The sequence below is a fragment of the Scyliorhinus torazame genome, chromosome 3 (assembly GCF_047496885.1).
Source record: "Scyliorhinus torazame isolate Kashiwa2021f chromosome 3, sScyTor2.1, whole genome shotgun sequence".
Taxonomy (NCBI): domain Eukaryota; kingdom Metazoa; phylum Chordata; class Chondrichthyes; order Carcharhiniformes; family Scyliorhinidae; genus Scyliorhinus; species Scyliorhinus torazame.
This window is the reverse complement of record NC_092709.1, coordinates 200,610,925-200,624,444: the sequence shown is the minus strand read 5'-3', so window position 1 is coordinate 200,624,444 and position 13,520 is coordinate 200,610,925. Positions and strand designations below refer to the sequence as shown.

General features: G+C 44.8%; 1 protein-coding gene across 4 annotated transcripts in view; it reads left to right on the top strand.

Annotated features, from left to right (window-relative positions):
• Positions 1–13,520, top strand: part of fryl (furry homolog, like) — a 683,156-nt gene that overhangs the window by 335,116 nt on the left and 334,520 nt on the right. For all 4 annotated transcript variants that reach the window (XM_072496733.1, XM_072496730.1, XM_072496731.1 and 1 more), the window contains 2 exons: positions 1,508–1,600; positions 11,688–11,786. In XM_072496733.1, the coding sequence (XP_072352834.1) occupies positions 1,508–1,600; positions 11,688–11,786 (192 nt within the window). The remainder of the gene's footprint in view (positions 1–1,507; positions 1,601–11,687; positions 11,787–13,520) is intronic.

The following is a 13,520-nucleotide window of genomic DNA, read 5'->3' as shown; positions in this document are numbered from 1 at the left end:
GAGAGAACATACAAACTTCACACAGACAGTCACCTAAGGTCGGGCAGTAATGAAAGGGCACAAGTTAGGGCCAGCACGGTGGCACAGTGGTTAGCATTGCTGCCACATGGCGCGAGGTCCCACGTTCGATCCCGGCTCTGGGTCACTGTCCGTGTGGAAGTTGCACATTCTCCCCATGTTTGCGTGGGTTCTGCCCCCACAACCCAAAAGATGTGCAGGCCATGCTAAATTGACCCTTAATTGGAAAAAAAATAATTGGGTACACTAAATTTTTTTTTTTAAATGAAAGGGCAAAAGTTAAATCAGGAAAAGAATTCTGAGATTAGAAAGTATTTTATTCTAGAATATAGTTAGAATATGGAATTTTCTGCATGCACCATTGTTGAGGCAGAAACGGGAAATATTTTTAAAAAGACGTAGTCAGTTAGAAAAAGAGCAATGATTAAGGATATGTGGAATGTGTCGAAAAGTGCGATTCGACGAGTTGGCTCATGCGAAAAATGCCAAATAGACTTCGAGTCGAAAGGGCTGTTTCTGTCCTGCAGCATTCCTAGTGTTCAAGATTGATGTGGTGATACATAGATGTGTAGAAAATAGAAACAGGAGAAGGCCATTTTGCCCTTCGAGCCTGCTCTGCCATTCATTATGTCATGGCTGATTATCAAGTTCAGTACCTTGATCCTGCGCCGCCCCCCCCAAACACAAAATATATCTTGATTCCTTTAGCCCCCAAGAGCTATATCTAATTCCTTCTTGAAATAACAGAACGTTTTGGTCTCAACTACTTTCTGTGGTGGTGAATACCACAGATTCACCACTCGCTGGGTGAAGGCATTTCTCCTCACCACAGCCCTAAAAGGTTTATCCTTTGTCCTCAAACTATGACCCATAGTTCTGGACTCCCCACCATCAGGAACATTCTTTCTGAATCTACCCTGTCTAATCCTGTTAGAATTTTATAAGTTTCTATGAGATCCCCTCTCAGTCTTCTAAACGCCAATGAATATAATCCTAACTGACTTAGTCTCTCCTCATGACAGTCCCGCCATCCCAGGAACCAGCCTGGTAAACCTTCGTTGTACACCCTCCATAGTTATGATGTTTCATCCTGTAAATTTTCTTCTGATGACGAAGAGGTTGATCTCCATACTGGCTGACAGGAACAGAAGGAAATAGAACATATATCCTAGTTACTATGCAATGTGATTGGAGTTCCAACAAGCTTTGCTGCCTGGTGATATTTTAGAATTTTGTACAATTATTTTTGTGGTTCATTATCCTAACCCTGCTAATTTGGGAGTTTTATCCATCCAAAAAGTTTATGCATTTGTGTATTGTACTGCTGGGCTAGATAAGGTTTCACTGCCACTTTCTGTCTGAACAGTCATTCATTTCAATAGGGTACAGCTTCCTGAATTGGTTGCAGATTTCTCTTGGAAACCAGTATTTGTTTTTTGATTTTTGTTATGGGATTCAGAAATTTTTAACAAAATCTTATTTTATACAGGAATGTGCGCAATATTTCCATGAAGTGAAAGATAAAGACATAAAACATGCACTTGCTGGACTCTTTGTCGAAATTCTGATTCCTGTAGCTGCTGTAAGTATTTTCTGTTCTCACATTTTATTAAGAGAAATGGATAATAGCTCAACTGACATGACATGTTATTGCCTGCATATTTTCCCGAAGCTTAGCTATTCTGTAACTATGTTCATGTTTTGTCTTTTCGGAAGGAGCATTTGTAATTTTTCAGGCAAATGTCTGACAGAAAGGAAGAAGGAACATTGGGATTAATATTTAATGATTTAAATTTAATTAATTTAATTATTTTTTAATTAAATATAGTTTACTGGTTCCCAATATACTCATTCAATCAGCCTATTTAAATAGTGTGAAGCTTTTCTTTTCAATTCTATGATACATAATCTGTCACTGCAGATTTTATAATTGACAGTTTACAAAAGGAAATGTGATTAGTACGTATTCATTTAATGAATCATAGTAACCATTCTCTTTAAACATTAAAATATAATTAATAGTTGTTTAATAGTGCAGAAAATGAGTATTGTTGGGGAAAAAGCAGATGCTGTTTAAACTAAGCTTGCAAGAAATTACCACTAACAGGGGAACAACAATTTAATACTGCATGAGAAGAGAGTGCTGATTGATTGGCAAGTGGACATTGATTGGTGGAGGCATTGCCATGGAGAATAAGACGTTAACTGCACAGCTTTGTTCAAATTTAAACCAGACAAGTCGACTGATTGGTCAACACATTACCTTGAGGAAAAACCAGAGATTGACTCTTCCCTCAGTTTTTTTTAATGAATAAGGTGCAGAATGTGCACCTGTTCCTTTGTCTGCAAAGGACACGGCCCTGTGTGTGAATATATGTGGCTTCTAGCTTGCAAAGTGAGCCATATTGTGAGCCTGACTAACTATCTTAACTTGGTTTGCAATGTGATTCTTAGCATAATCATGATTGTTTAGCGGGTGTTGTCCCATCACACTACATTTGGAGTTTTGCAAGCCAGGCTGGTTGGGTACGGTCAATACTTTGTGTGTTGTGAACAACTGAAGGTACTATTTGTTTGATACAATCTGCCAATTGTTGGAATGTATGACCTGTACATCTGACATCACACCAGCACTGAAATTCATACACCGCATTGCTCATTTGTGTGATAGGCAGAACATATTTTTGGCTTGATGGCATCATCCTGTTAGTGGAGGATACCACTCATATTGCTCCTATATAATAACTATGTGCAATGGCTAGCTTCAGCTTTTACTTAGATTTGTGAGACATCTTATACTTCCAGGCAAATTTGAGATAGACTGGAAACATTTCAGGACCAAAATCAGCAGCCTTAAGCCCACTCATGAATTGTGTGATGCACAGCAAGTGATGATTTAATCAGGGTAGGAATTATCTTGTAGGATTGTTTTGAAGTATCCTATTTCAGCACCAAGCTTGCATGCTGAACAAATGGCTCTGACCCTATTTACGGGGTTGCTAATAAGACTAGTCTGATAGCGCATGGAATGGTACAAATCCCAACACATATATTGACCAATGAAGGTAGGCTTGCGATAGACTGCAGTAGGCAGATTTCCAAACTAACATGTCGAGGAAAGTGAGCGTGCTTGACTACTCCATTATAAAGATAAAGTTGAGTGTGAGACAAAGCCCATTAAGGTATGTCAGGAAGTTCTTACATACAGCTGTGGATTCAAATATAACACATATATCTTCCATGTATTAGAAATATACAAGGGAATAGAAGGTTAGGTATCATTCCATCAAATATGCGCTTTTCTTGGAAATTAAGAAGATGTTCGCAAGAGCTGGGCCGAAATGTGATTCCATGGCAATACCATCTATTTGGGTATACATTAGGGTTAAATTGGTGTTGGTAAAACTGAACTCAACCGCATTAATTACTGAATTCATAAGTTAAATGAATACAGATTCAGTTATTGGTGATGTGCCTGGATCACCATGATATAATGCGATGCCAATGTCTGGCTTCTTTGAGTGGAAACAAGCACATGGCCACAGCATTGCTATCTGTATGCAAGTCCTGTATGGTCTTCGCAAAGGTGAAGGAATCCTTCAGGTATTGCTCAGAACTGGTTGACAATTCACCCAACCACTCGCTCAATTTGTGTTGTGTAGAACGAATCATGGATACGTTGGGGCATAACAAGACATCACTTTTATGTATCCTGGGCAAGCCTGTACATAGACACTCACATGAGGGCGAGTCCGATCATAAAAACCACCTGACAACTCGTTACTCTTCGGCAAGTGTTCTGCCAATGGGTTCTCCACTACCCTTCACTGCAAGCCTAACTTCACTGGTCAATATATGTGTTGGGATTCATATAGTTTTGCGCTCTAAGATTAGCTTTATTGGAAACTTTGTACATAGGGCGCAAGCCATTTGCTCACTGTGAAAGCTTGAAACTGAAATAGGAGCATCTAAGCCATCCTGCGAGATAATGACGACTCTGATCAGATCGTCATTCACTGTATATCATGCAACCTAATGAATGGACCTGAGGCTGCTACTTTTGATCCTGAAAAGTGCCCAGTCTACCTCTGATTAATAATAATCTTTATTAATTTTTTAATTTTATTTATTTATTTTAATTTTTTTAAATTTTTTTTTTAATAAAATATTTTATTGAAAATTTTTGGTCAACCAACACAGTACATTGTGCATCCTTTACACAATATTATAACAACACAAATAACAATGACCTATTTTATAAACAGAAAATGAATAAGTAATAAATAACAAAAATGAAAACTAACCCTAATTGGCAACTGCCTTATCACAAGTAACACTCTCCAAAAATATAATTTAACAGTCCAATATATAATTATCTGTAGCAATGACCTATACATATTATACAGTATATATTAACAACCCTGAGAGTCCTTCTGGTTCCTCACCCCCCCCCCCCCCCATCCTGGGCTGCTGCTGCTGCCTTCTTTTTTCCATACCATCTATCTTTCTGCGAGGTATTCGACGAACGGTTGCCACCGCCTGGTGAACCCTTGAGCCGACCCCCTTAGAACGAACTTAATCCGCTCTAGCTTTATAAACCCTGCCATGTCATTTATCCAGGTCTCCACCCCCGGGGGCTTGGCTTCTTTCCACATTAGCAATATCCTGCGCCGGGCTACTAGGGACGCAAAGGCCAAAACATCGGCCTCTCTCGCCTCCTGCACTCCCGGCTCTTGTGCAACCCCAAATATAGCCAACCCCCAGCTTGGTTCGACCCGGACCCCCACTACTTTTGAAAGCACCTTTGTCACCCCCATCCAAAACCCCTGTAGTGCCGGGCATGACCAAAACATATGGGTATGATTCGCTGGGCTTCTCGAGCACCTCGCACACCTATCCTCCACCCCAAAAAATTTACTGAGCCGTGCTCCAGTCATATGCGCCCTGTGTAATACCTTAAACTGAATCAGGCTTAGCCTGGCACACGAGGACGACGAATTTACCCTGCTTAGGGCATCTGCCCACAGCCCCTCCTCGATCTCCTCCCCCAGCTCTTCTTCCCATTTCCCTCTTAGTTCATCTACCATAGTCTCCCCTTCGTCCCTCATTTCCCTATATATATCTGACACCTTACCATCCCCCACCCATGTCTTTGAGATCACTCTGTCCTGCACCTCTTGTGTCGGGAGCTGCGGGAATTCCCTCACCTGTTGCCTCGCAAAAGCCCTCAGTTGCATATACCTGAATGCATTCCCTTGGGGCAACCCATATTTCTCGGTCAGCGCTCCCAGACTCGCGAACTTCCCATCCACAAACAGATCTTTCAGTTGCGTTATTCCTGCTCTTTGCCACATTCGATATCCCCCATCCATTCCCCCCGGGGCAAACCTATGGTTGTTTCTTATCGGGGACCCCCCCAAGGCTCCAGTCTTTCCCCTATGCCGTCTCCACTGTCCCCAAATCTTCAGTGTAGCCACCACCACCGGGCTTGTGGTGTAGTTCCTCGGTGAGAACGGCAATGGGGCTGTCACCATAGCCTGTAGGTTAGTCCCCCTACAGGACGCCCTCTCTAATCTCTTCCACGCCGCTCCCTCCTCCTCTCCCATCCACTTACTCACCATTGAAATATTAGCGGCCCAATAATACTCACTTAGGCTCGGTAGTGCCAGCCCCCCCCATATCCCTGCTACGCTGTAAGAATCCCTTCCTCACTCTCGGGGTCTTCCCGGCCCACACAAAACCCATGATGCTCTTTTCAATCCTTTTAAAAAAAGCCTTCGTGATCACCACCGGGAGGCACTGAAACACAAAGAGGAATCTCGGGAGGACCACCATCTTAACCGCCTGCACCCTCCCTGCCAGTGACAGGGATACCATATCCCATCTCTTGAAATCCTCCTCCATTTGTTCCACCAACCGCGTTAAATTTAACCTATGCAATGTGCCCCAATTCTTGGCTATCTGGATCCCCAGGTAACGAAAGTCCCTTGTTACCTTCCTCACCGGTAGGTCCTCTATTTCTCTACTCTGCTCCCCTGGATGCACCACAAACAACTCACTTTTCCCCATGTTCAATTTATACCCTGAAAAATCCCCAAACTCCCCAAGTATCCACATTATTTCTGGCATCCCCTCCGCCGGGTCTGCCACATATAGTAACAAATCGTCCGCATACAAAGATACCGGGTGTTCTTCTCCTCCTCTAAGTACTCCCCTCCACTTCTTGGAACCCCTCAACGCTATCGCCAGGGGCTCAATCGCCAGTGCAAACAATAATGGGGACAGAGGGCATCCCTGCCTTGTCCCTCTGTGGAGCCGAAAATATGCAGATCCCCGTCCATTCGTGACCACGCTCGCCATCGGGGCCCTATACAACAGCTGCACCCATCTAACATACCCCTCTCTAAAACCAAATCTCCTCAACACCTCCCACAAATAATCCCACTCCACTCTATCAAATGCTTTCTCGGCATCCAACGCCACTACTATCTCCGTTTCCCCCTCTGGTGGGGGCATCATCATTACCCCTAACAGCCTCCGTATATTCGTGTTCAGCTGTCTCCCCTTCACAAACCCAGTTTGGTCCTCATGGACCACACCCGGGACACATTCCTCTATTCTCATTGCCATTACCTTGGCCAGGATCTTGGCATCTACATTTAGGAGGGAAATAGGTCTATAGGACCCACATTGTAGCGGGTCCTTTTCCTTCTTTAAGAGAAGTGATATCGTTGCTTCAGACATAGTTGGGGGCAGTTGTCCCCTTTCCTTTGCCTCATTAAAGGTCCTCGTCAATACCGGGGCGAGCAAGTCCACATATTTTCTATAGAATTCGACTGGGAATCCATCCGGTCCCGGGGCCTTTCCCGCCTGCATGCTCCTAATTCCTTTCACCACTTCTTCTACCTCGATCTGTGCTCCCAGTCCCACCCTTTCCTGCTCGTCCACCTTGGGAAATTCCAGCCGATCCAAAAAGCCCATCATTCTCTCCCTCCCATCCGGGGGTTGAGCTTCATATAATTTTTTATAAAATGTCTTGAACACTCCATTCACTCTCTCCGCTCCCCGCTCCATCTCTCCTTCCTCATCCCTGACTCCCCCTATTTCCCTCGCTGCTCCCCTTTTCCTCAATTGGTGTGCCAGCAACCTGCTCGCCTTCTCCCCATATTCGTACTGTACACCCTGTGCCTTCCTCCATTGTGCCTCTGCAGTGCCCGTAGTCAGCAAGTCAAATTCTACATGTAGCCTTTGCCTTTCCCTGTACAGTCCCTCCTCCGGTGCTTCCGCATATTGTCTGTCCACCCTCAAAAGTTCTTGCAGCAACCGCTCCCATTCCTTACTCTCCTGCTTCCCTTTATGTGCCCTTATTGATATCAGCTCCCCTCTAACCACCGCCTTCAGCGCCTCCCAGACCACTCCCACCTGGACCTCCCCATTATCATTGAGTTCCAAGTACTTTTCAATGCACCCCCTCACCCTTAGACACACCCCCTCATCTGCCATTAGTCCCATGTCCATTCTCCAGGGTGGGCGCCCTCCTGTTTCCTCCCCTATCTCCAAGTCCACCCAGTGTGGAGCGTGATCCGAAATGGCTATAGCCATATACTCCGTTCCCCTCACCTTCGGGATCAACGCCCTTCCCAGCACAAAAAAGTCTATTCGCGAGTAGACTTTATGGACATAGGAGAAAAACGAGAACTCCTTACTCCTAGGTCTGCTAAATCTCCACTGGTCTACACCTCCCATCTGCTCCATAAAATCTTTAAGTACCTTGGCTGCTGCCGGCCTCCTTCCAGTCCTGGACTTCGACCTATCCAGCCCTGGTTCCAACACCGTATTAAAATCTCCCCCCATTATCAGCTTTCCCATCTCTAGGTCCGGAATGCGTCCTAGCATCCGCCTCATAAAATTGGCATCATCCCAGTTCGGGGCATATACGTTTACCAAAACCACCGTCTCCCCCTGTAGTTTGCCACTCACCATCACGTATCTGCCCCCGTTATCCGCCACTATAGTCTTTGCCTCGAACATTACCCGCTTCCCCACTAATATAGCCACCCCCCTGTTTTTCGCATCTAGCCCCGAATGGAACACCTGCCCCACCCATCCTTTGCGTAGCCTAACCTGGTCTATCAGTTTCAGGTGCGTTTCCTGTAACATAACCACATCTGCCTTAAGTTTCTTAAGGTGTGCGAGTACCCGTGCGCTCTTTATCGGCCCGTTCAGCCCTCTCACGTTCCACGTGATCAGCCGGGTTGGGGGGCTTCCTACCCCCCCCCTTGTCGATTAGCCATCCCCTTTTTCCAGCTCCTCACCCGGTTCCAACGCAGCTGTATCCCCCCCAGGCGGTGCCCCCCCCGTCCATCCCCTCCCATACCAGCTCCCCCCTCTCCCCAGCAGCAGCAACCCAGTAATTCCCCCCTCCCCCCCCCCCCCCCGCTAGATCCCCCGCTAGCGTAATTACTCCCCCCATGTTGCTCCCAGAAGTCAGCAAACTCTGGCCGACCTCGGCTTCCCCCGGTGACCTCGGCTCGCACCGTGCGACGCCCCCTCCTTCCTGCTTCTCTATTCCCGCCATGATTATCATAGCGCGGGAACCAAGCCCGCGCTTCTCCCTTGGCCCCGCCCCCAATGGCCAACGCCCCATCTCCTCCACCTCCCCTCCTCCCCCCATCACCACCTGTGGAAGAGAGAAAAGCTACCACATCGCAGGATTAGTACATAAAACTCCTCTTTCCCCCCTTTTTAACCCCCCTCTTCGCCCCCCACATTCGCCCCACCACTTTGTTCAAACGTTCTTTTTAATAACCCGCTCATTCCAGTTTTTCTTCCACAATAAAAGTCCACGCTTCATCCGCCGTCTCAAAGTAGTGGTGCCTCCCTCGATATGTGACCCACAGTCTTGCCGGTTGCAGCATTCCAAATTTTATCTTTTTATGAAGCACCGCCTTGGCCCGATTAAAGCTTGTCCTCCTTCTCGCCACCTCCGCACTCCAGTCTTGATAAACTCGGATCACCGCGTTCTCCCATTTACTGCTCTGAGTTTTCTTTGCCCATCTAAGGACCATTTCTCTATCCTTAAAACGGAGGAATCTCACCACTATGGCTCTGGGAATTTCTCCTGCTCTCGGTCCTCGCGCCATCACTCGGTATGCTCCCTCCACCTCCAACGGACCCGCCGGGGCCTCCGCTCCCATTAACGAGTGCAGCATCGTGCTCACATATGCCCCGACGTCCGCTCCCTCCGCACCTTCAGGAAGACCAAGAATCCTCAAGTTGTTCCTCCTTGCGTTGTTCTCCAGTGCCTCCAACCTTTCCGCACATCGTTTCTGATGTGCCTCATGCATCTCCGTCTTCACCACCAGGCCCTGTATGTCGTCCTCATTCTCGGCTGCCTTTGCCTTCACGACCCGAAGCTCCCGCTCCTGGGTCTTTTGTTCCTCCTTTAGTCCTTCGATCGCCTGTAGTATCGGGGCCAACAGCTCTTCTTCATTTCCTTTTTGAGCTCTTCCACACAGCATTTCAAGAACTCTTGTTGTTCAGGGCCCCATGTTAAACTGCCACCTTCCGACGCCATCTTGGTTTTTGCTTGCCTTCCTTGCCACTGTTCTAAAGGATCCACTGCAATCCGGCCACTTTCTCCTCCTTTTTTCATCCGTATCCAGGGGGATTCCCTTCTGGTTTACCGCAGTGTTTTTAGCCGTCAAAATTGCCGTTGGGGCTCTTATTAAGAGCCCAAAAGTCCGTTTCACCGGGAGCTGCCGAAACGTGCGACTCAGCTGGTCATAATTTCAGGAGCTCCTCAGGGTCGTGTCCTAGGCCCAACCATCTCCAGCTGCTTCAGCAAAGACCTTCCTTCCAACAAAACGTCAGATGTGGGAACGTTCACTGATGATTACACAATGTTCAGCACCATTCGCGACAACGCAGATACTGAAGCAGTTCACATGTAAATGCAGCAAGAACTGGACAATATCCAGGCTTGTGCTAACCAGTGGCAAGTAACATTTGCGCCAGACAAAAATGAACATCCCCAATAAGAGAATATTAAATTATCGTCCCTTAAGATTTAATGGCATTACCATCACTGACTTCCCCCACTATTAACATACCTGGGGGTTACCATTGATCAGAAACTGAACTGGACTAGCCATATAAATACTGTGGCTACAAGGGCAGGTCAGAGGATTGGAATCCTGTGGCGAGTAACTCATCTCCTGACTCCTCAAGCCTGTCCACCACCTACAAGGTACAAGCCAGGAGTGTGATGGAATACTCCTCACTTGCCTGGGTGAGTGCAGCTCCAATAACATTCAAAAAGCTCAACACCATCCAGGATAATGCTGTCCACTTGACTGGCACCTCCTCCACCACTGACGCACAGTAACAGCAGTGTGTACCGTCTAGTAGACGCACTGCAGGAACTCATCAAGGCTCCTTAGACAGCACCTTCCAAACCCACAACTGTCTAGAAGGACAAGGGCAGCGGATATATGGGAACACCGCTCCCTGGAAGTTCACCTCCAAGTCGCTCACCATCCTGACTTGGAAATATATTGTCGTTCCTTCACGGTCGCTGGGTCAAAATCTTGGAACTCCCTCACTGCACAGTGTGTGTACCGACACCACATGAACTGCGGCGATTCAAGAAGGCAGCTCTCCACCACCTTCACAAGGGCAATTAGGGATGGGCAACAAATGCTGGCCTAGCCAGCGAAGCCCACATCCCGTAAAAATGGATTTTTAATAAATGCAGTGCACCTAAACCAGATAGAGGCTTACAGTTCAACGCAGTAGCTGTACTTACCCTGAACATTGCTATTTCATTCTCATCTAAACATTCCAGAACTTAAAAAATATATGTGGACAACTACTTTTTGAGAATTAATTTAAAGGGCTCCTTTTTTTTTTTTAGAAGACAGATTTTTCCAACTAATAAAATAGTGCCCCTCTCACAGCAAGTAAATACAAAGGCTTGGTTGACTTCTGGGTTGTTCAGGGCTTTGTTGCCAATTACTTGGCCACCAACACTAGTTTGGATTTAACCAGATCCAATTGACTCCAAATCAATACATGGATGCAAGGTGAAAGCCTGAAGTAGATTCTGTATCTCCACCACAAAGGCTGTAATGTTTCAAGTCTAAGACCTATCACCATCTTTTCAGAACAATTAGAGACCGATGCAGCTTTCTGAATACTATCCACATTCTGACAGCTACATTTTCAAATAGCAGTCTCCGAAAAGATGCAAAATGTCTTGATCTTTCTTAAAGCCACTACTATTCACATTTTGTTCTAAGTATGTGCAGTTGCAGAGAGTGGATAGGACTGTAACAATGGCATGAATCTGTACAGGTTTAAAACAAGATGATGTGTGAGGAAACTTGATAATACCAGTCACTGAGATGCCTGGGACAGCACAACTCGGAAGTTGCTATATTTGGAGACTTAGCACATGTTTAGAATTGGGAAAGTTTGATAACTTCAATGTATTAAGAAAAAAATGGGCAGCTTACCATCACCATCTTGAGGGTATTTAAGGATGGGCAATAAATGCTGGCCTTGCCAGCTCAGCCGTATTTCAATGAAGAATTTTGGAGAAAAACTTCTGTTTTCATTGAACCTAGTATTTTGATACTGCACTAATTTCACCAAACCTGGTTGTCTAGGCTGTGAAAAATGAAGTGAATGTGCCATGTCTGAAGAATTTTGTCGAGATGCTCTATCAGACGACCTTTGAGCTTTCATCAAGAAAGAAACATTCATTGGTAAGTGCTTTGAAATTGTCAGGTTTGTGTTGACTGTGAATCTTACTCTTCTGCATTACTTTACCTTCCTCATTTTGAAGTATATCTTTTACTTTTTATAAAGCTATATATAGCAGTGCAGACTAATAACCCCAATAGAAGGTACCTTGGCACATCCCGCACCCAATCCTGATCTCTCATCGGGTGGCATGAGACTCTGATGGCTAGATTTGCCAAGCATTCAGTGTAATTACTTTGGCCTTAGTTTATTTAATTTTAAATTTAAACTATTTTGATCGGCACAACTCTTAGATTTAAAAAGGACACCTCTCCATAAATATAAATGAAACCTCAGTCTGCCTTACCATTGTGAATGATGAGGCTTACTCTTCATATTTCACAATGATGACATCTCTAATAGTGACATACTGATCTGGTCCCTGATTGCCTATTTGGGCAAATTATTCATGTTTTGGTGCTATGCTACATTAAATAACAAGTGACATTTGAATATCATTCTGAGTTGGTTATAAATTGACACAAGGCCGACATTTGAGAAAAAGCAAATCCGAAGTCAGTTCAATTGGTTGACCTGCCTAATCATGGAAGCCCTCCCAGTGTTTCTTTTGTGGCTTGATACTTGCAGGCTTTCACTATACTGGGCTTTACAAATTCATGGTGAAATCTTGACAATTTAGATAAAATTGAAATGCTACAAATCTAATTCTAAAAGAAATATGACCCTAGCAGAATCCCTCAATCACAGCAATTAGTACAATTTCACATTGTTTGATAGGGAGGAATCTCATGAATCATCCCTCAGCGCCATCACGGAAGGAATACAGCACCACTACATGGGAGAAGATTTGAATTATTCCCGTAGTAATAATCTTTATTGTCACAAATAGGCTTACATTGCAATGAAATTACTGTGGAAAGCCCCTAGTCGCCACATTCCGGTGCCTGTTCGGTACACAGAGGGAGTGTTAAGTAATGGGTTAAGAGACATTGCAATTAGTTGTCTCATTTATGTTAAGTATCCATTAATTGACACTGATATGTAAAGGGGCTTCAGGTGGCCTCTGTCAGGTGGTGTGTTGTTAAGAGTTTTGTGCAGAGGCTGTGGAAGTGAAATAAATGGTATTTGCTGAAAAGGAACAAGAACTTTAGACTCTTCATATCACAGCCGGGCTAAAACGGGCTAATAATTGGTCGCAGAGGATGGTTGCTGTGTAAATGTGAAGGGTTGAAAGATACAACTTTTCCAGATCAAACCAAGGAGTGAGTGAGAAATGAAAAAAAAAGGGATATATGGCTGAACCGAGGATAAAGATGGCTGGATATGATTATCCTCCCTTATTTTCTGAAAGGGAATCGTACGACCAATGGAGATGTGCAGTAGTTATGTGGACTAAGGTAACTGCTTTGGGAAAGAGAAAACAAGGTATGGCATTGGCTCTTTCTCTACCATATTGCAGTAAAATCCGAAACAAAGTGCTTTCTGAGCTGGAATTGGAAGAGTTAGACTCAGAAGAAGGTCTGGAGACTTTATTACATTATATGGATAAGATTTATAAGAAAGATGACTTGTTAAGTGCGTATGAAGCATGGTTGGATTTTGATAAGTTCTGGAAAATGGAGGATATCTCCATGGAAAACTATATAATGGAATTTGGCAGACTATATAAAAGGCTGCAGAAACACAATCTGGAATTTCCACAGTCTGTGTTGGCCTTTAAATTACTTGACTGCTAG